This window comes from Nicotiana sylvestris, chromosome 7 (assembly GCF_000393655.2).
Source record: "Nicotiana sylvestris chromosome 7, ASM39365v2, whole genome shotgun sequence".
Classification (NCBI taxonomy): Eukaryota; Viridiplantae; Streptophyta; class Magnoliopsida; order Solanales; family Solanaceae; genus Nicotiana; species Nicotiana sylvestris.
Genome location: NC_091063.1, coordinates 28942294 through 28962030, shown reverse-complemented (window position 1 = coordinate 28962030; position 19737 = coordinate 28942294). Strand labels below are relative to the sequence as shown.

Genomic DNA, 19737 nt, shown 5'->3' with positions numbered 1-19737 from the left:
AGCAACTAAAACGAACTCATGCTATGTGTTATACATCTAAAGTCATTCATGTCATACTTAGATATCACATTCAAAAAATTTGCAACTCAATATTCAAGTATTATGAAGGACTATATTCACATTATCACATGCTTGATACATAACAATAACATACAAGCTCTTTTGTTGTCAAATTATTCATCATATCAAACACATTTAAATGGTGCAGTATGTTCAAGTTGTTCCCATTGCTGAAAATACGTACGTTACGAGTCTTAAAGGATTACCTGGATAGCAAAAGAATAAACAGTAGTTCAGCAACTAAAGCAGCATAAAAACAACAGCAAAACAGCAGCAAAACCAGCAGCAAATCCGTGTTAAAACAACCCAAAAACTTAGAGAGGAAACCCAGAAACGAACTCTAAAGAGGACTTATACTTTTCTAAAAGTTTGCACTCTAAGATTCACTCCCAAAGCTCACCATTTCAGCTCACTTTCATGTGTTCAACTGCTGATTTCTTTTTATGTTTTTGTGTGTTCAAAGCAATTATTCCCTCTCCCTGGAAGTGTGATTGAGTCTCCCTTATATATCAAAACAACCAACTATTTCAAAAAAATAAAAATCAATCTTTTTGACAGATTTTCTACAAAATCTGCTCTTAAATTCAAAAGGCCAGACTTTCTGTTTCTAATCTTGTCAAGTATTTCAAACAAAATCTGTTCCCCACTGTTCAAAGACAGACTTTTATTCAAACACTGTCCAAAAGTCTACATTTTTTTACCAAACAATTTGACTTTTGAGTATTGTACTCAAAGAGTCTTGAAGCACTAAATAAACAACCAAACAAGTACCATATACTCTTAAGTATTCTACACTACCTCACTTTTATTAATACAAAACTATTTTACTACTTCAACAAGTGCAAAAACAGAAAATTGAACATTTCAAACTTCAAAAACTAATGCTAAAATAATTAATAATATACCAAAATAAAATCTGAAAATTAAAATTAAAAATAAAAATCAGCCATGAAAAAGAATAGGATTTTTACCATTTTTCAATTTAAGTGGCCGAAAAAATGGTGGTATACCAAAAGAGGGTGTTCGGGGAGGTCGCCGGAATTTGGCCGGATTTTGGTCGCCGGATTTTCAGGGTGAAATTGACATCAATAGCTAGGTCTTGAGGAGCTCTATCCATTGATGTAGGTATTGTGGGGTGGTAGTGGTTGGAGCTTCAAGGATTTGGGCAAAAAAGTGACGGGAAAGTTTCCAATATCTAAGATTCAAGGAGTTTGAGGGATTTTTGAAGGATTTGGTTTGGAGATATGGAAAGAGGAAGTTGTGGAGATTACATGGTGTGAATTTGGAGGTGTTTGGAGGTGGTCCGCCGGCGGCGGCGATTTCCGGCCGGCGACAGTGGGCGGAGATGGGGCAGCGTAGAGAGAGTGAAGAGAGAGAGAAGAGAGAAGAAGGAGAATGAAAGAAGAGAGAGGAAATAAGGGGGAAATGGGGCAAATTTTTGGGGATTTTGGGCTTTAAATACCTAGGATGAAGATCAAACTAGGACTGTTGGATTAAATCAAGATGGGTGGATGAGATTGAATCTTGTTACTTAACCAAAACGATGTAGTTTCAAGACCAAACTACGTCGTTTTAAGCTCTTCTTGGCAGCCCCATTTTGGACCGGATTTGGGCTCTTTGGGCTCAAATTTTGGGCCAATTTTGGCACAATTTTAATTAAATTACACTAGCCCAATCCCTACCACAAATAAGAACAAATACACACACACACACACACACACACACACATATATATATATATATATATATATATATATATATATATATATATATATATATATATATATATATATAAGGCAAAAATTAGGCATTTACAGTTGCCCCTCTTTGCTCGAGAACGTGAAGAGTTTTCGTGCAAAGAAAAGTGAATGTCATAGCTAATTTTTGCTCACATATCACTCCAATGGAAGCAATTTTTGAAAAAAGGTGACCGAACCTTGCTTCCGAGGTTACCTACATATCCTTGGCTATAAAGGAATCAGGTCAGTGTAGTTCTGGAAAAAATTGGTAGCTGGGACTACCGGACACTAGAGTTAAGACTGTTGCTATTGTTGTTGTCGTTGTTGTTGTTGCGGTTACTCGCTTCTTACATCAAAAGAAAAAGAGAAGGGCATTATATATGTCTGCAAACTAAGAGTACAAAATTCCTATACAAAATTCCTATCCATGTGTCTTCTGGAGTCAAATGTTGATTCTTGACTTGCTCGCATGTGTTGACCGTAGATTGGATCTTGATGCTCTTTGAAGAAAAGATTATGACTCAATCTCGATGGCTTGCTTTCTAGATCAGAATTTGAGAAGATGAATCTCGAGAAGCTGGGCTGCTGATACATTATCAAAGCTAAACTCCGACTATCTTGTGATCGAAGGATTTCTTTCTTCTGATGAGAAAACTGAAACTGCAAGCTTTAATCGTTACTTGCGCTATATGGCAGAGCCTGCAAAGCCATCAAAGACAAACAAAAACGAACAAAATTTTTCTGCCCCAGTCTGGCACTAGGAAAATTTTGTGAGTTATTAGACAAATCTGTAAATTATCTAATTTATTGAAAAGGCAAACAGAAATAGTAGTATAAACTAGCTAAAAGAGATAAAATTTGGTAACGAATGATAGTTTAACCAGGGATCGGTACCCTGTACTATTGAAAGGAAATGTAATCAGGGGTTGGTACCCTCTCTTACTAGAAGGAAATAGAATCAGGTGTTAGCACCATGTATTATTGATAAAGTGTTGAATCCCTCTAGGCGAAACGGTTCTACCTGAGTTAAACTATGTAAAATACCCTGAGCGAAGAGTACTTCTACCCGAAAACTATGAGTTGGATCCCTCTAGGTGAAAAGGTTCTATCTGGGTTAAGCTAATGTAAAACAACCTGAGCGAAGAGTACTTCTACCCGAAACTATGAGCTGGATCCCCCTAGGCGAAAAGGTTCTACCTAGGTTGAGCTACGTAAAACAACCTGAGCGAAGAGTACTTCTACCCTGAACTATGAGCTGGATCCCCCCAGGCGAAAAGGTTCTACCTGGGTTAAGCTAATGTAAAACAACCTGAGCGAAGAGTACTTCTACCCAGAACTATGAGCTGGATCCCCCTAGGCAAAAAGGTTCTACCTGGGTTAAGCTAATGTAAAACAACCTGAGCGAAGAGTACTTCTACCAGGAGCTATGAGCTAATCCCCCTAGGCAAAAAGGTTCTACCTGGATTGAGTTACGTAAAATCAACCTGAGCGAAGAGTACTTTTACCCGGAACTATGAGCTAGATCCCCCTAGGCGAAAAAGGTTCTACCTGGGTTAAGCTAATGTAAAACAACCTGAGCGAAGAGTACTTCTACCCGAAACTACGAGCTGGATCCCCCTAGGTAAAAAGGTTCTACCTGGGTTGAGCTACGTAAAACAACCTGCGCGAAGAGTACTTCTACCCGGAACTATGAGCTAGATCCCCCTAGGCGAAAAAGGTTCTACCTGGGTTAAGCTAATGTAAAACAACCTGAGCGAAGAGTACTTCTACCCGGAACTATGAGCTGGATCCCCCTAGGCGAAAAGGTTCTACCTGGGTTGAGCTACGTAAAACAACCTGAGCGAAGAGTACTTCTACCCGGAACTATGAGCTGGATCCCCCTTGGGGAAAAAGGTTCTACCTGGGTTGAGCTACATAAAATCAACCTAAGCGAAGAGTACTTCTACCCGGAACTATGAGCTAGATCCCCCTAGGCGAAAAAGGTTATACCTGAGTTAAGCTACGAAAATGGGAGGTGTGAACAATAGTGATGCATGCTGAAAATAAAAGAAAAATGGAGATTTTAAGGAGCTTACGTTTGGTGACATTCGTTCATTTTGGATCGACATTCTACACCACTTTGTTCCTACTTCAAGCAAAGAAAAATTTATGAGTTTTCAAAATGGTGGTTGGTTTGTGGCCTTGATGCCCTGAGTAGCTTGATTCATGGCCACTGCTGTCAAAAAATCGATTCAGTCAGCGTGGTACCGAGATGCTCTGCCTCTGCATCATTTTCTAGAGACCTTGTCTTTACAATTCTGCCCCCAACTGTTTCATACCCAGATGTTCATGGTACCGCTACCCTTGTCTCTAAGGCAAGGCGATTTTTCTTTAAAATCAAGCTCAGTTGTTTTGCACCTAGTATAAGTTTGTGTCCGTAGTTCTCATCAACTTTTCTCATAAAACAGGTCCTGCTTAGGCGACCTTTTCAGGTCTTTTTTTTAGACACTTTGTTTGTCTTATCGAATAAGATCAGAGATGGATTCGTGCCTTCGTAAATGCCATATATGCCCCAAATTGTGCTTGACATTACGGGGAAGCTGTAGCCAGTTTTGCAGCCCTTTCTTTGCTTCGATTTTGATGCAGGATTAGACCGAAGGGGACTCAAAGAAAAATTATGGGTAAAAACAGAATAATAATTGGAAGCGAAAAAGAACTGTGCTTAAACAAAAGGTGTCCCTTTCGGGGAAAGGAATAGGTAGACTTATCCGGAGGTATGTGCCGACTTTAATGAATCATGACATGCATTTTGGATTGGATGCCTGATTTGTCTGAGCTGTCTAATTCTCAAAATCCGCCGCAAATGTTCATCTTGAATTTGTCTTGGTTGTGCTCATGCCGGAGAATCAAAGACCCTTATTCGGCTAGTAGCGCCCATTGCAGGTTTTCGCTAACTAACCTCTCTCATTTCTTTACTAACCATCACCTTATGGTGCCCATCTGGGTTTTCACCAATAAGACTCTCTCATTTCTCTGTTCACTATCGCCTTATAGTGCCCGTACGGTTTTTCACTGATAAGACTCTCTCATTTTTTTTTTCTTTTTTTTGACTATGATACTATATGAGGGAGGTTTCCCAACGTCTTTGGCATGGGGACTTCAATCATTCTTAAAAAACATCGATAAGAAGTTCTTGAAAGGTAAAAAGGCGAAATGAACCTTGAACTGAATTACAACTTTTGGAATCATTTTTACAGAGAGAAAAAAAAATCGTGAAATAAAACAAACTTCTGCCCCAGTTTTGCAGTATTGGGAATATGGATTTTTTGTTCTGATGGGACCGAACCCAGGGTAAGGCTACCTACGTATTCTTTCGGAATCAGGTCGGACGTAGTTCAATTTTTTAGAGTTTTTTTTACAAGTTCCAAGAAGTGAGAAACAAGGAAGACAAATACGGCTCAAAAGGATTAACAAAAAGGGTGACACCTATTTGGAATAGCGAGCAAATGATAGCCTTCGCCACTTCAATTTGAGAAAATCAATGCGTGAAAATTCTACAATGGGTATATATCAGACATAATATCTTTTGACTGTATCTGCGTTAATAGTCATGTCTGGTACCCGTACTTCTTCATCTACCAAGTGCAAGGCCCCTTTTGGTAACACTTTCTTGATGATGTAGAGTCCTTGCCAGTTCGGGGTGAACTTTCCTTTAGCTTCTACCTGGTGCGGAAGGATGCATTTCAAAATCAGTTGGCCTACCTCAAACTGCCTTGGGCGCACTTTCTTATTGTAAGAGCGTGCCATTCTTTGTTGGTATAACTGGCCGAAACACACTGCTGCTAGCCGTTTTTCATCGATCAACATCAGTTGTTCTAATCGGGTCTTGACCCACTCAGTGTCTTCAATCTCTGATTCCACAATAATTCGGAGAGAGGGAATTTCGACTTCAGCGGGTATTACAGCTTCAGTTCTGTATACAAGCAAATACGGAGTTGCGCCAACAGATGTGCGAACAGTCGTACGGTATCCCAAAAGAGCAAAAGGCAACTTTTCATGCCATTGCCTGGAACCTTGGATCATCTTCCTAAGAATCTTCTTGATGTTATTGTTTGCTGCTTCAACTGCTCCATTGGCTTTTGGCAGGTAAGGGGTAGAATGGCGATGCATGATTTTAAATTGTTCGCATACCTCCTTCATCAAATGACTATTTAGATTGGCTGCATTGTCAGTGATAATGGTCTTTGGAATACCAAAGCGACAAATGATGTTGCAGTGAACAAAGTCTACCACTGCTTTCTTGGTGACTGCTTTGAAAGTGACGGCTTCCACCCACTTGGTGAAGTAATCAATAGCAACCAAAATGAATCTATGCCCATTTGAAGCCTTTGGCTCGATCGGCCCAATAACATCCATTCCCCAAGCAACGAAAGGCCAAGGAGAGGATATGGGATGCAACTCCGAAGGAGGCGAGTGAATCAAGTCACCATGAATCTGGCACTGGTGACACTTGCGAACAAATCTAAAGCAATCTCGCTCCATGGTAAGCCAGTAATACCCTGCCCGTAGAATCTTCTTCGCCAAAACATATCCATTCATGTGAGGTCCGCATACCCCTGAATGCACTTCACTCATGATCCGCTCTGCTTCTGTAGCATCTATGCATCTCAACAAGTTTAAATCTAGGGTCCTCTTGTACAGAATTTCCCCATTCAGGAAGAAACCACTGGCGAGTCGCCTTATAGTTCTTTTTTGATCTCCTTTGGCATGCTCTGGATATTCTCTTGTTTTCAGGAATTGTTTTATGTCATGATACCATGGTTCACCATCTGGTTCTGTCTCGATTGTATTACAGTAACCGTGCTGATTCCGAACTTAGATTTCTAGCGGATCAATATGGGTGTTGCCTGGATAAGGGAGCATCGAGGCTAGAGTAGCCAAGGCATCGGCTAGCTCATTGTGAAACCGGGGAATGTATCTGAACTCGATAGATTTGAATCTTTTGCTCAAGTCTCGTACACATTGTCTGTACGGAATAAGTTTGATATCTCAAGTCTCCCATTCGCCTTGGGCTTGCCGAATAAGCAAGTCAGAATCTCCCATAACTAATAGTTCATACACATCCAGATCGATGGCCATTTTCAAACCCAAGATACAAGCTTCATATTCTGCCGTATTATTAGTACAGAAGAACTGAAGTCGGGCAGTTGCAGGGTAATGGTGTCCAATAGGTGAGATGAGGATTGCCCCGATCCCAACTCCTTTGATATTGACAGCCCCATCAAAATACATTTTCCATATAGGGTGATCGTCTGGAACCACTTCCTCTATCGAGTTGACCTCTTCATCCAGGAAGTATGTGCGAAGTGGCATGTACTCATTATCAACTGGATTCTCTGCCAAATGATCTGCCAAAGCCTGTGCTTTCATCACTGTGCGAGTGACATAGACGATGTCAAACTCTGTGAGCAGGATTTGCCATTTTGCGAGCCTGCCAGTGGGCATTGGCTTTTGGAAGATGTACTTCAAAGGATCCATTCTCGATATGAGGTAAGTAGTGCAGGCCAAAAGATAATGTCTCAACTTCTGAGTGACCCAAGTCAAGGCACAACATGTCCTTTGTAAAAGGGTGTACTTAACCTCATAATCGGTGAACTTCTTGCTCAAATAATATATTGCCTGTTCCTTTCTGCCTGTTGCATCATGTTGCCCTAGAACGCATCCAAAGGAATTATCCATCACTGATAGATATAAAAATAAAGGCCTACCAGGTTCAGGCGAAACCAGTACAGGGGGTTTTGACAGATAATCTTTGATCCTGTCAAAGGCCTTTTGGCAATCGTCCGTCCATCTGACAGCGACATCCTTTTTAAGCAACTTAAAGATGGGCTCGCATGTGGTTGTAAGCTGAGCAATGAACCTACTGATGTAGTTCAACCTAGCAAGCAAACTCATGACCTCTTTTTTGTTCTTCGGGGGTGGCAGATCTCGAATGGACTTTATCTTAGATGGATCCAATTCGATGCCTCTCCGGCTGACTATAAAACCGAGGAGTTTCCCAGATGGGACCCCAAATGTACACTTGGTTGGATTAAGCTTAAGGTCATACCTAAGAAGTCGTTCGAAGAACTTTTTCAAATCACACACGTGATCGGCTTGTGTCTTTGATTTTATGATGACATCGTCGACATATACCTCAATCTCTTTATGCATCATGTCGTGAAAAATGGTGGTCATGGCCCTCATATAAGTTTCCCCTGCATTCTTTAAACCAAATGGCATGACCCTATAACAATAGGTACCCCATGGTGTGGTGAAAACGGTCTTTTCTGCATCATCCTCATCCATTAGAATTTGGTGGTACCAAGCATAGCAATCCACAAATGATTGGATCTCATGCTTTGCGCAATTATCTACAAGAATGTGGATGTTTGGCAAAGGAAAATTATCCTTTGGACTTGCTTTGTTCAGGTCCCTATAGTCGACACAAACTCTAGTTTTTCCATCCTTCTTTAGCACGGGCATAACATTTGCCACCCAGGTGGTGTATCGGATAGCTCTGACCACATTAGCGCTTAGTTGCTTTATTATTTCTTCTTTGATTTTGTCGCTCATGTCTGTTTTAAATTTTCGTTGCTTTTGTTGGACTGGTGGAAAACCAGGATACGTAGGAAGCTTATGAACCACCAGATTAGCACTTAAACCCGGCATATCATCGTAAGACCAAGCAAATACATCTTTGTATTCAAATAAAAGTTGAATCAAGATATCTCTGGTTTTTTGTTCAGTGTGAATGCTTATCTTTGTTTCTCTAACTTCTTCAGGACTTCCGATATTAATCGTCTCAGTTTCATTGAGGTTTGGCTTAGGCTTGTTTTCAAATTGTTCCAACTCTCTTTTTATTTCCTCAACAATCTCATCTTCCTCATATTCCTCTTGATGCGTTATTTCGATATTAGACAGCTTTTCAAGATCTGGGCATGAATTCCGCATGCATGTCATGTTATTAAAGCCGACATTAATAAAACTAAAATGAGAATAAAATGACAGGAATTAGGAAAAGGAAAAGATAGGAAACTTAATAGGAAACTAAACTGCATTTTATTGAATTCGAAAGGATAGAAGGGTTAACATCAAACAAACAATCATCCTGAGATATTTGGATTACAACCCTGAAAGTAACCCAGAATACAAAAAAGGAAGCTGCAAAAGCAGACTACCAAGACTCTTTCCTTGTGGGGAGAGGAGTTGCTTCTCAGTTGGCGAGCATGGTGTCTGGGTCAATTAGTTGCACAAAGGCACGACTAGTGCCTTCACCAACCTGGATCATATTCACTTCAGAAAATATCTCGCTGAGGTCATGGCAAATTTCATCAATGTTTGCATGCGTCGAGGAATTTTAACCCTCTCGGAGTCGTGGCTTGACAAAAGTGTAAAAAATATGAGGGATATGCTGTTGCAAGACCTATCCACTTTTTTTGCGGTGTTTGGATTTGTTTTTGTCTGCATGTGTTAGCCTGAAGCCTAAGCCAAAAGTACCCCGGTTTCCTAACGAACAAATAGGCTCTGAAATCCCTTGCAATGATGCCCTCAAACCTTTTCCTGGCTCATAACCTTGTCTTATCATAACCGTAGCCACCATTACAGATGTGGCAGAAAGACAAGGATGCAGAATGGGCTTTCCTTCCTCGACATGGTCCACAACAACCACTTCAAAAGCCTGATAGACAATGGACTCAGACTCTTCATTGGCCTCAATACAGGGGATTAACGGGTCTTTAAAAACGGAAGACTCGTCTTCTCTGTGAACAATAATTTCTTGCCCGTCATGTTCGAATTTGAGCATCTGGTGTAAGGTGGATGGCACAGCTCGGGCTATATGGATCCATGGCCTTCCAAGAAGAAAGTTATAAGAAGTGACCATATCCACTACTTGGAAAACAATCTCAAAGTCCACCGGCCCAATCGTCATGGTGAGGTTGATTTCTCCCATGGTGTCTCTCGCTGAGCCATCGAAAGCCCGGATGCGAACATTGCTGGGTCGGATTCTGTCCGTATTGATCTTCATGCTTTGCAAAGTAGAGAGAGGGCATACATCTACACTTGAGCCTCCATCAACCATGACTCTCTTTACATAATGCCCCTCACATTTTACTATCAAGTTCAATGCCCTATTGTGCCCGGCTCCTTCCTCGGGAAGTTCATCATCGGTAAATGAGATTCTGTTTACCTCAAAAAATCTATTGGCCATCTTCTCTAACTGATTCACTGTGGTCTCTTCTGAGATATGTGCCTCGTTCAGGACCTTGATTAGTACACGGGCATGCTCTTTGGAATGTATGAGCAGAGATAGTAGAGAGATTTGGGCAGGAGTCTTTCTTAGCTAGTCAATGATTGAGTAATCCTGAGCTTTCATTTTCTTCAAAAACTCTTCTGCCTCTGCTTCAGTGACTGGCTTCTTTATTGGAAATTGGCCTCCTCTGATTTGCTTTGCCTTCATCAACTCTTCTGGAGAATAACACTTCCCCGATCGAGTCAAACCTCCAGTTTCCCCCACTTCCTCTATGATTTCCTTGCCTTTGTAGGTCATCACAGTTTTGTTGTAGTTCCAAGGGACAGTTTTCGTGTTTGTCACAGGGGGTTGCATGGCAGGTTTGATTATGATCGGCTCTGTTATGCCATTCGCACCGCCCTGATTCTGCCTTGTGAAGGGGTGTCCTACAAAAACATACAACCTTGGGCTTGGAACATTGGAGCGAACCTCTAACCTCGAGACCTTGGGCACAAATAAAGTTACCTTTTTTGAGTTCGGGACGCCTTTCACAATCAACGGCACATCTCAGCTTGGTCTTACTTCCAGACTTATTCCTTCTTGAATTGCTCCCACTGTCATTTCTGTTTGGCCGACCGGCTTGTATTCCTGATCTTGGCCAATCATTCCCACAAAATGAACATTGTTGTGTTCTGGCAACGGGTTATTTGTCACATTAGGAGGGTCCTCGCCATTCGTTACTACAATTAATTTTTCAGAAATGAGTCTTTCTATGGCTCCTTTCAGAGTCCAACAATCATCGGTACTATGCCCTGGGGAACCTGAATGATATTCACATCTAGCATTTGCTTGAAATCCATGTGAATTCGGATGCATATGGTGGGGAGAGATGGGTCCAATCACGCCCATTTGCTTAAGTTCTGGAATAGACTAGAGTATGATTCAGCCAATGGAGTGAATTTTTCTGTCGGCCTCTGCTCTCGACCATAATCCTGCCTGGGACAAGCATTGTAGGGTGCCCAAAAATTTTGTTGCTAAGGTCGGGGGCCCCTTGGAGTTGGTGCCCGTACCTGATGATTGGGAGGCCGAGCATATGATTGAGCATTGAACACCATACATTGTGGTGGGCCCACAGAGTATTGAGGAACTGGCGGGGGATAGTAATGTTGAGGGTAGCTGGATCGCCCCTGCTGAACTTGCACATAAGGGTGTGATGCCCCTCTTTGAACTTCCTTAGATCCCGAGGTCATCATAGAACCTTCATCTCTTTTTTTCCTATTTGCAAAATTTCCCGACCCATTTTGGATGGCTTGGGTGGTGGCTTTGAGAGCAGCCTGACTTACAATTCTGCCAGTCTTTAAGCCATTTTTGACCATTTCCCCTATCTTGATTGCTTCAGCAAAAGGCCTACCCATTGCAGACATCATGTTTTGGAAATAATCAGGCTCTTGAGCCTCCAAAAAGACAGTGATCAACTCATGATTATCCATGGGTGGCTTAACTCTGGTCGCCTGCTCCCTCCACTTGATGGCGTACTCCCTAAAGCTTTCCGTCGGCCTTTTCTTCATATTGGATAGGGAATTGCGGTCTGGTGCAATATTAATGTTGTATTGGAATTGCTTGACGAAGGCCTGGGCCATGTCATCCCAAACATGCCAGTGAGAGATGTCTTGGTCAATGAACCATTCGGAAGCTACCCCCACAAGGCTTTCCCCAAAGTAAGCCGTCAGCAGCTCTTCCTTTCCTCCCGCACCCCTCAGCTGGTTGCAGTACCTTTTCAAGTGGGCGATAGGGTCCCTGTGTCCATCATATTTCTCAAATTTTGGGGTCTTGAACCCTCGTGGGAAATGGATGTGAGGGAACATGCATAGATCACTGAATGAAACACTTTTGTGACCACCTAGTCCCTGTATGTTCTTTATATTCTGTTCAAGACTTTTCATTTTCCTGGCCATCTCATCGGGCTCAATCGTCGTGGCAGGCATTTCATTTTCCACTGGTGATTCGTATCGAGGAGTCTGATTGTATGGAGACGAGACCCCAAAAGCCATATTCGGAGAATAGTATTGTCCATCATAAGCATGAGATGGTGGCTCATTATTTGGCTTCGTCACAGGAGGTGGTGGCGGGATTATATATACCGGTGCACCAGACACGACGAGAGGGGTGTTCCTGACCGGTGCGGTTGGAGGTCGCATATTAGAGGTACTGGGGCAGCATGGAGGCTGCAATTCGGCACATACCCTGGTGGTAGAATGGGGTCGCTCGTTGCATGGAGCGGTGGTTGAGTAGCCTGGGGTATGGTGTAAGTTCCCTCTGAGGGACCCTGGGGTGGAGGTCGACCGGAAACCCAAGCTTGATATACATCTGACAGTTGTTGTCTCAATTTTCTTATCTCCTCAGACTCTTGCTCAACTGAATGACCCTGCGGATTGTCACTGACCAACTCGATTTCATCACTGTTATCCATTACTGCTGGTCCCTTAGATCTTGTGAAGTAATGATGTGCTGCCAGATTTACCACAAACCAACCACCTTAAACTTACTGGATTAAGAGCTAACAAACGCGTTAGGGTTAGGCATTTTATAGATATGAATTACACGTTATTTGTCATGCTCCTAACATCGCCACCATTTCTAAAATGATTTTGGAAGGCTTCAATGTTTCATTCCGGCTTATCAGCTTGTTGCTTATTGGCACTGTTATTTCCTTCTTCTCTTTTTTTCATTTTTTTTCACTCGCCTTATTTGATCCCTTACTTTAGCGTCATTTAAAATAAAAACTTGATCGAACCTTTTGTGGGTTGCCTACGTATCATGTCACCGCATGAATCAGATCATTACATAGTTCAGTTGTTGTTTTTTTTTACAAAACAAACATCTTTTTGGTTCAAAAAAAAATCTTTTCATTGATTTTCAAAATAATTCTTTTTTTTATACAAGACTCAAAAGGCAAGAGTTACATAAAGATAAACAAGACCAAGCCTAACTAAAACAGACTTTTTAGGATAAAGGCAAAACAACAAGACTCAAAACGCCAAAAGACTCTTACAGACTCGAAAACAACAAAAGCATAATGAAAAAGGGCTGATAACTAAAAGAAGACTTTGATTTTGCAGTAGAATCCACCAACATCACAGTAATCAAGGCTCTTGTTCCTGTGCCTGACCCCCAACATTGCGGTATATCCTCTCTAAGTCTGCAGATATATGACGAGCAATGTTTAATGATACTTCTGCAAATCGCTTGGGCATCATTCCCTGGCAACTCCTGCGTGCTCTTGAGGTATATGTGGCTACCTTGAGGATCTTTCCTTTAATGTATTCCTGAGCCACATGCAACTCTTGATTTTGTTGACCACGTGTCTCAGCTAGATCCAGCGCATCACGCTCGCGGTCCAAGGCCATATCTTTCTAGCGCCGATTTTCTAGTAACTCCCCCTCCAACCGATTTATCATACTCTGGTAGTGATGTCTTTCTACTTCAAACTCCGCGATCTGTCTCTCCTTGCTTGATTCAACTCACTCTAACTGATCCCTTAAACCTTTGATTAGAGGAGCGTAACTCATGCGCTCATGATCACGGACTACCCTGAACTGGGCTTCTCTCTCTTCTTGTTGCTGTGCGGTTGTGACCATGTTCTTCTTTCGAATTTGGGATTTGAGTGCTTGCCTCTCTCGTGCCCACTGAGCTTTCTCTTTCTCAAAAGCATCATACAGCAAATCCTTGTCTACTTTAACGATGCTGAGCTCTTCTTGCAGTGCTCCAAAGTCAAATTCATAACCCCTTTTCATCTCTTCCGTAGCCAGCCCAACTCTGTTTCGAATTTCAGCCTCCCACTCCGCGGTGCTCTTCACGACTGTACCTGGTCTATATGCGAGAGCATCTTGGTTATAGAACCACTCAAGATAAGAAGGATTCAACTCACCACTTCCTCGATCTGCCACCATGGTTCCATGCTCGAGTATCTTAGTGCCATTCCAAACACGTTGGGCATAAGCTTCACGAATGGGTTCCTCTAATGTTGCTTCCCAGATAAAAGTTTCCATAGTCTCTACCGGGGGAACTATTTGTTTGTGACCCAGCCGACATAGAACTCTCATGGGAACATATGGCTGATAACCTCGAAGCCCCATTAAGATCAGAAATGGATGGCAAGATGACTTATAGATGGCATATTCCGCGGTGAACCAAGGATAATTCCATGTGATCTGATCATCTGTTAAGGAGTGAAGATACTTTCTCCAATCATTGACACTTTCTGGGAAATTGCGGATCTCCGACTCACTCTTCAATCTAGCATTATACTGGCGAACATGATTACCCCAACAAGTACGATGGTCTACCTGATAAGGACGACGGAAAAGATGATCCATGAACCACATCTGGAGCAGGAGGTTGCAACATTCAAAGAAACCTTTTCCTTCCCAACACCTGGTCAAGGCGCGAAAGGTATCTACTAACACCATTGGAAGAATATAGGAATCATTTCTTTTCATCATCGCTGTGACTATCCCATATAACCGAATGTTGATCTTCCGATCCTCTCTCGGGAAGACCATACACCCCAAGAAAGCTACAATGAATGCTTTCCGTCCATGGCCTCGCCATGTGTGTTGGTTTTGTTTGTTAATTAGCTTCTTCCCATATTCTGAGAACCTCCTTTCATGCCCGTACCTGTCATATAAGAAATCTAGGTAGACCTGCCCTTGCGCCACATGTGCTATCTCGGTGTGGCTGATCCACATCTGCTCAAGGAACTTGGTAGCAGTAACGTCCCTGGGAGCCAAAAGTCTCTTTGTTCGACTCTTATGCCCCAGGTCAGTATATTCAGCGAATTACTCCAAGGTAGGATTCATTTCAAACCCATTGAGACGAAACACATTATTCTTCGGGTCCCAGAAATAAACCAAAGCCTCAATGAGTTCTCGTTTGGGCTCAATCTCCATAATGTTTACCAAGTTTTTCAAATAATCTTTGATCTTTCCTTGCTCAAATCCATCCATGTTGTTCCACCATCGCTTCAATAACCTGGGCACTTTGTCGACAATCTTAAACGGCGAGTGCTCTTCATCTCTCAGCCTCTTGTCAGGTCTCCCACTAACTGAATCCATATCGTACCTATATAAATAAAATTATGAGGCCGGGTCCAAATCTTAACTCGAAGAAATGACACCAAACAGACTTCTAGATAAGACAACGGACAAACTTCATATGATAAGAGGCCTAGACTCTGGAAGGATTACTTAGGTATCTCGCCGAGGAAAAAAAATAGCTGGACAAAGGGCAAATAATAAAAGGCGACGAAGAGGACAAGATGGTTATTTTTATGAAAATGGCTCTTCAGCACCTCCAAGAAAAGTACTAATGCAGTCTTGATAAAAACATCTGAATACATGGATAAAAAATAAATAAAAGCTTAAAAATGTAATGTTGACATTGGCAAAAATGGCTGGGAACAAAGGACGACATGACAAAAACAAAATGACTATTTTTACGAAAATAGCCCTTCGACACTTCCGAGGAAGGTTGAAAGGCGGTCCCGGCAAAACGGTCAAAAATAAAAACGAAATGGTAAAAGGTGTTAAAAACGACCAAAGTAATCATTTTGTATGAAAATAGCCCTTTGGCACTTCCGAGAAAGGTTTTAAGGCAATTTCCGCAAAAATGGTTCCACATTGGGGAAAAAATGGTAAAATATTAGCTATATCTACGAAAACAACCCTTCGATGGCTCCGAAGAAGGTTTCGAGGTTGTATTGAAAAACATGATCAAACGTAAAGACAAAACAATGAAAAAGTAAAAGAAAAAGAAAAAGAAAAAAAAACAAAACTATCGATTTTTTTTTTATTTATTAAAAGAAAAATATTATGGACACACCGATTTCAAAAACTCTTGCAAAAATGGGGGCCAACCCTTATGAAGGTTTCCTACGTACCCCACTAAAATTGTGAGAATCGGACCTGCGTAGTTCAAACCAAGACTAGACCATTTTTATATTATTTTTTTACTTGGTAAAAATGAATTACCTGTACAAAACTGGGGAATGACTTTTCTTTTTTCGCTCAACTAATTTTTTAAAGTCGGTCAACAAATGCAAGCAAGTCTTCCAAATGATGCAACAAGTAGCACATAAGTGAACATGATAGTCTCAAAAAGAATACCTGTCTTATACGGACTCGGCCCCTATGCCGAGCTTCGCTAAGTCAAGTGCATATGATGCAACAAAACGATCCTACTAGGGATAACCAGTCATGTGGCTTGTTCTTCTATGTTTCAAAAGTCCTAGGGGATGAGGCGTATCTAGACTGGCCATAAAACGAGCGAACAACTCGAGTAGGAAAGGGGTAGCATACCGGGAGCAATACTTCTACGGCTTAACTACTGGACCCTCCCCGTTCTTAAATATGGGTGACTAATAATCCTTCACCGGGAGCCCAGGCCCACCGGCTTTATCTCAACAAAGAATGGGGAGCGTATCCGCGATTCCCGAGGTTGTATTCAGAAGACTCAGAGGGGGGTGCGCAAGAAGACAATTTATAAAATAGTTCAACAATATCAAAGCGGTAAAGAGCAAGCAAGTAGCACATTATGCCTAAATAGATCACAGTTATAAACAAAAAATTAATAAAGCCAAATAAAGTCAATGTACAAGCTCGAATTCACGCCGGATGTCCCCAGCAGAGTCGCCAGAGCTGTCACACCCCTTTTTTTACCCCTCCAAAAGATATGTACAAAATGTAACGTGTTATGCTACGAATTTGTGGGTTAAAGAGTTTTTCCAATTAAAGTGACAATTTTGAAATAGAGATTATTTTTGTTATTCAGAGTCGCCACTTGGAATTGATTTGTTGGTGTTCCAAGTCACCTTTTATTTGAATCCCTAGTCAAAGGAAGGTTTGACTCTTTTATTATTGGTCTGCGAAAACAAAGTCCAGATAAGGAATTCTATTGACCGAGGAGAAGGTGTAAGGCATTCCCCGAGTCCCGTGGTTCTAGCACCGTCGCTTTATTGACTACATTTGGCTTAAATTAATTTTGGATAAACTGTGATTTATATTATTTTTCATATTTTTACCTATCCGCTTTTATCTCTTGATTATTAGAAAAATTAAAGAATATTTTTTAATAAGAAGATGTCATAACCACACTACTCAAGCGAGTGCATGATTTACGAAATTTATTATTTAGTCATAACGGCGCTACGCAAGCGAATCCGCAGTCATGACAAATGATTGTTAGCATGTTATTTATGTCTGGAAAAATTACTACATTCGAAGAGATTTGTTTTGAAAATAAAATAAAAAATCAACTATCGCGCTACGCAAGCGAATTCGCGATCTTAACAAAAAAAATATACTAAATTAAGAATTAACTAAAATTAATGGGCATGGTATGAGATTATTAAATTAATTTATCGAATATTCAAACATCACGCTACACAAGTGATTCCGTGAGTTAAAGCGCGTCTACTAATTGCCTAGCGTTTAAAAAGGAAATGAGTTAATTAAAAATAGTAGAAAAATCTGATATTATTACTATTTTTCTAGCTTTATAGTTGGGAAAAATTAAGCAAATAAAAGTTGGACCAACTTAATCTATTTTAAAAGAAATGAGCCAACTTCTTGTTAAAAAAAATGGGCCAGCTTGTAAAGAGCTCTTGGGCTGCTGGAATTTATTATTAAAATGGGCCAAAATGGATTTTAATTGGCCCAATGCTATATAGAAGAAAAGGGGGTAATTTTGTTGTTTAAAGGTAAATGGGCCAGCTTTTATTTTTTGGTTCAAAAAGGCCCAAAGTTGATACAATCTTGGTTCTTTACTTAGTTTGCATTTATGACCATTAACTACATAGTCACAATTGTATAAACGCACACTTTACAAAAATAGCCACTTTTACAAATCTGGAAAAATGGCCAGATTAAAAAAACATTTATCATAACATTCCTAGAAGCATATGTTGGCAGTGAAATTTCAGCAACTAAAACGAACTCATGCTATGTGTTATACATGTAAAGTCGTTCATGGCATACTTAGATATTACATTCAAAAAATTTGCAACTCAATATTCAAGTATTATGAATGACTATATTCACATTTCACATGCTTGATACATAACAATAACATACAAGCTCTTTTGTTGTCAAATTATTCATCATATCAAACACATTTAAATGGTGCAGTATGTTCAAGTTGTTCCCATTGCTGAAAATACGTACGTTACGAGTCTTAAAGGATTACTTGGATAGCAAAAGAATAAACAGTAGTTCAGCAACTAAAGCAGCATAAAACCAGCAGCAAAATAGCAGCAAAACCAGCAGCAAATCCGTGTTAAAACAACCCGAAAACTTAGAGAGGAAACCCAGAAACGAACTCTAAAGAGGACTTTTACTTTTCTAAAAGTTTGCACTCTAAGATTCACTCCCAAAGCTCACCATTTCAGCTCACTTTTCATGTGTTCAACTGCTGATTTTTTTTTATGTTTTTGTGTGTTCAAAGCAATTATTCCCTCTCCCTAGAAGTGTGATTGAGTCTCCCTTATATATCAAAACAACCAGCTCTTTCAAAAAAAATAAAAATCAATCTTTTTGACAGATTTTATACAAAATCTGCTCTTAAATTCAAAAGGCCAGACTTTCTGGTTCAAATCTTGTCAAGTATTTCAAACAAAATCTGTTCTCCACTATTCAAAGACAGACTTTTATTCAAACACTGTCCAAAAGTCTATATTTTCTTACCAAACAATTTGACTTTTGAGTATTGTACTCAAAGAGTTTTGAAGCAGTAAATAAACAACCAAACAAGTACCATATACTCTTAAGTATTCTGCACTACCTCACTTTTATTAATACAAAACTATTTTACTACTTCAACAAGTGCAAAAACAGAAAATTGAACATTTCAAACTTCAAAAACTAATGCTAAAATAATTAATAATAGACCAAAATAAAATCTAAAAATTAAAAATAAAAATAAAAAATCAGCCATGAAAAAGAATAGGATTTTTACCATTTTACAATTCAAGTGACCGAAAAAATGGTGGTATGCCAAAAGAGGGTGTTCGGGGAGGTCGCCGGAATTTGGCCGGATTTTGGTCGCCAGATTTTCAGGGTGAAATTGGCATCAATAGCTAGGTCTTGAGGAGCTCTATCCATTGATGTAGGTATTGTGGGGTGGTAGTGGTTGGAGCTTCAAGGATTTGGGCAAAAAAGTGACGGGAAAGTTTCCAAGATCTAAGATTCTAGGAGTTTGAGGGATTTTTGAAGGATTTGGTTTGGAGATATGGAAAGAGGAAGTTGTGGAGATTACATGGTGTGAATTTGGAGGTGTTTGGAAGTGGTCCGCTGGCGGCGGCGATTTCCGGCCGGCGGCGGTGGGCGGAGATGGGGCGGCGTAGAGAGAGTGAAGAGAGAGAGAAAAGAGAAGAAGGAGAAGGATAGAAGAGAGAGGAAATAAGGGGGAAATTGGGCAAATTTTTGGGGATTTTGGGCTTTAAATACCTAGGATGAAGATCAAACTAGGACTGTTGGATTAAATCAAGATGGGTGGATGAGATTGAATCTTGTTACTTAACCAAAACGATGTAGTTTCAAGACCAAACTACGTCGTTTTAAGCTCTTCTTGGCAGCCCCATTTTGGACCGGATTTGGGCTCTTTGGGCTCAAATTTTGGGCCAATTTTGGCACA

At 40.7% G+C, this 19737-nt stretch overlaps 2 protein-coding genes and 1 long non-coding RNA gene across 3 annotated transcripts; all 3 read right to left on the bottom strand.

Moving 5' to 3' along the window:
• Window positions 1–45: 45 nt before the first annotated feature.
• On the bottom strand, window positions 46–1486 carry LOC138872653 (uncharacterized). Its single transcript, XR_011401128.1, has 2 exons — window positions 1032–1486; window positions 46–266 (listed from the first exon to the last, which is right to left on the bottom strand). It is a non-coding gene; the product is annotated as an uncharacterized lncRNA (long non-coding RNA).
• Window positions 1487–5348: 3862 nt separating this feature from the next.
• LOC138872914 (uncharacterized) lies at window positions 5349–5861 on the bottom strand. The gene has a single exon (XM_070151334.1). It carries the CDS (start codon window positions 5859–5861, stop codon window positions 5349–5351), a length of 513 nt encoding a protein of 170 aa, XP_070007435.1.
• A 966-nt stretch (window positions 5862–6827) lies between these two features.
• Window positions 6828–8780, bottom strand: LOC138872913 (uncharacterized). Its single transcript, XM_070151333.1, has 3 exons — window positions 8271–8780; window positions 7419–8177; window positions 6828–7196 (listed from the first exon to the last, which is right to left on the bottom strand). The coding sequence occupies exons 1-3, from the start codon at window positions 8778–8780 to the stop codon at window positions 6828–6830; spliced, it is 1638 nt and encodes a 545-aa protein (XP_070007434.1).
• Between the last annotated feature and the right edge of the window lie 10957 nt (window positions 8781–19737).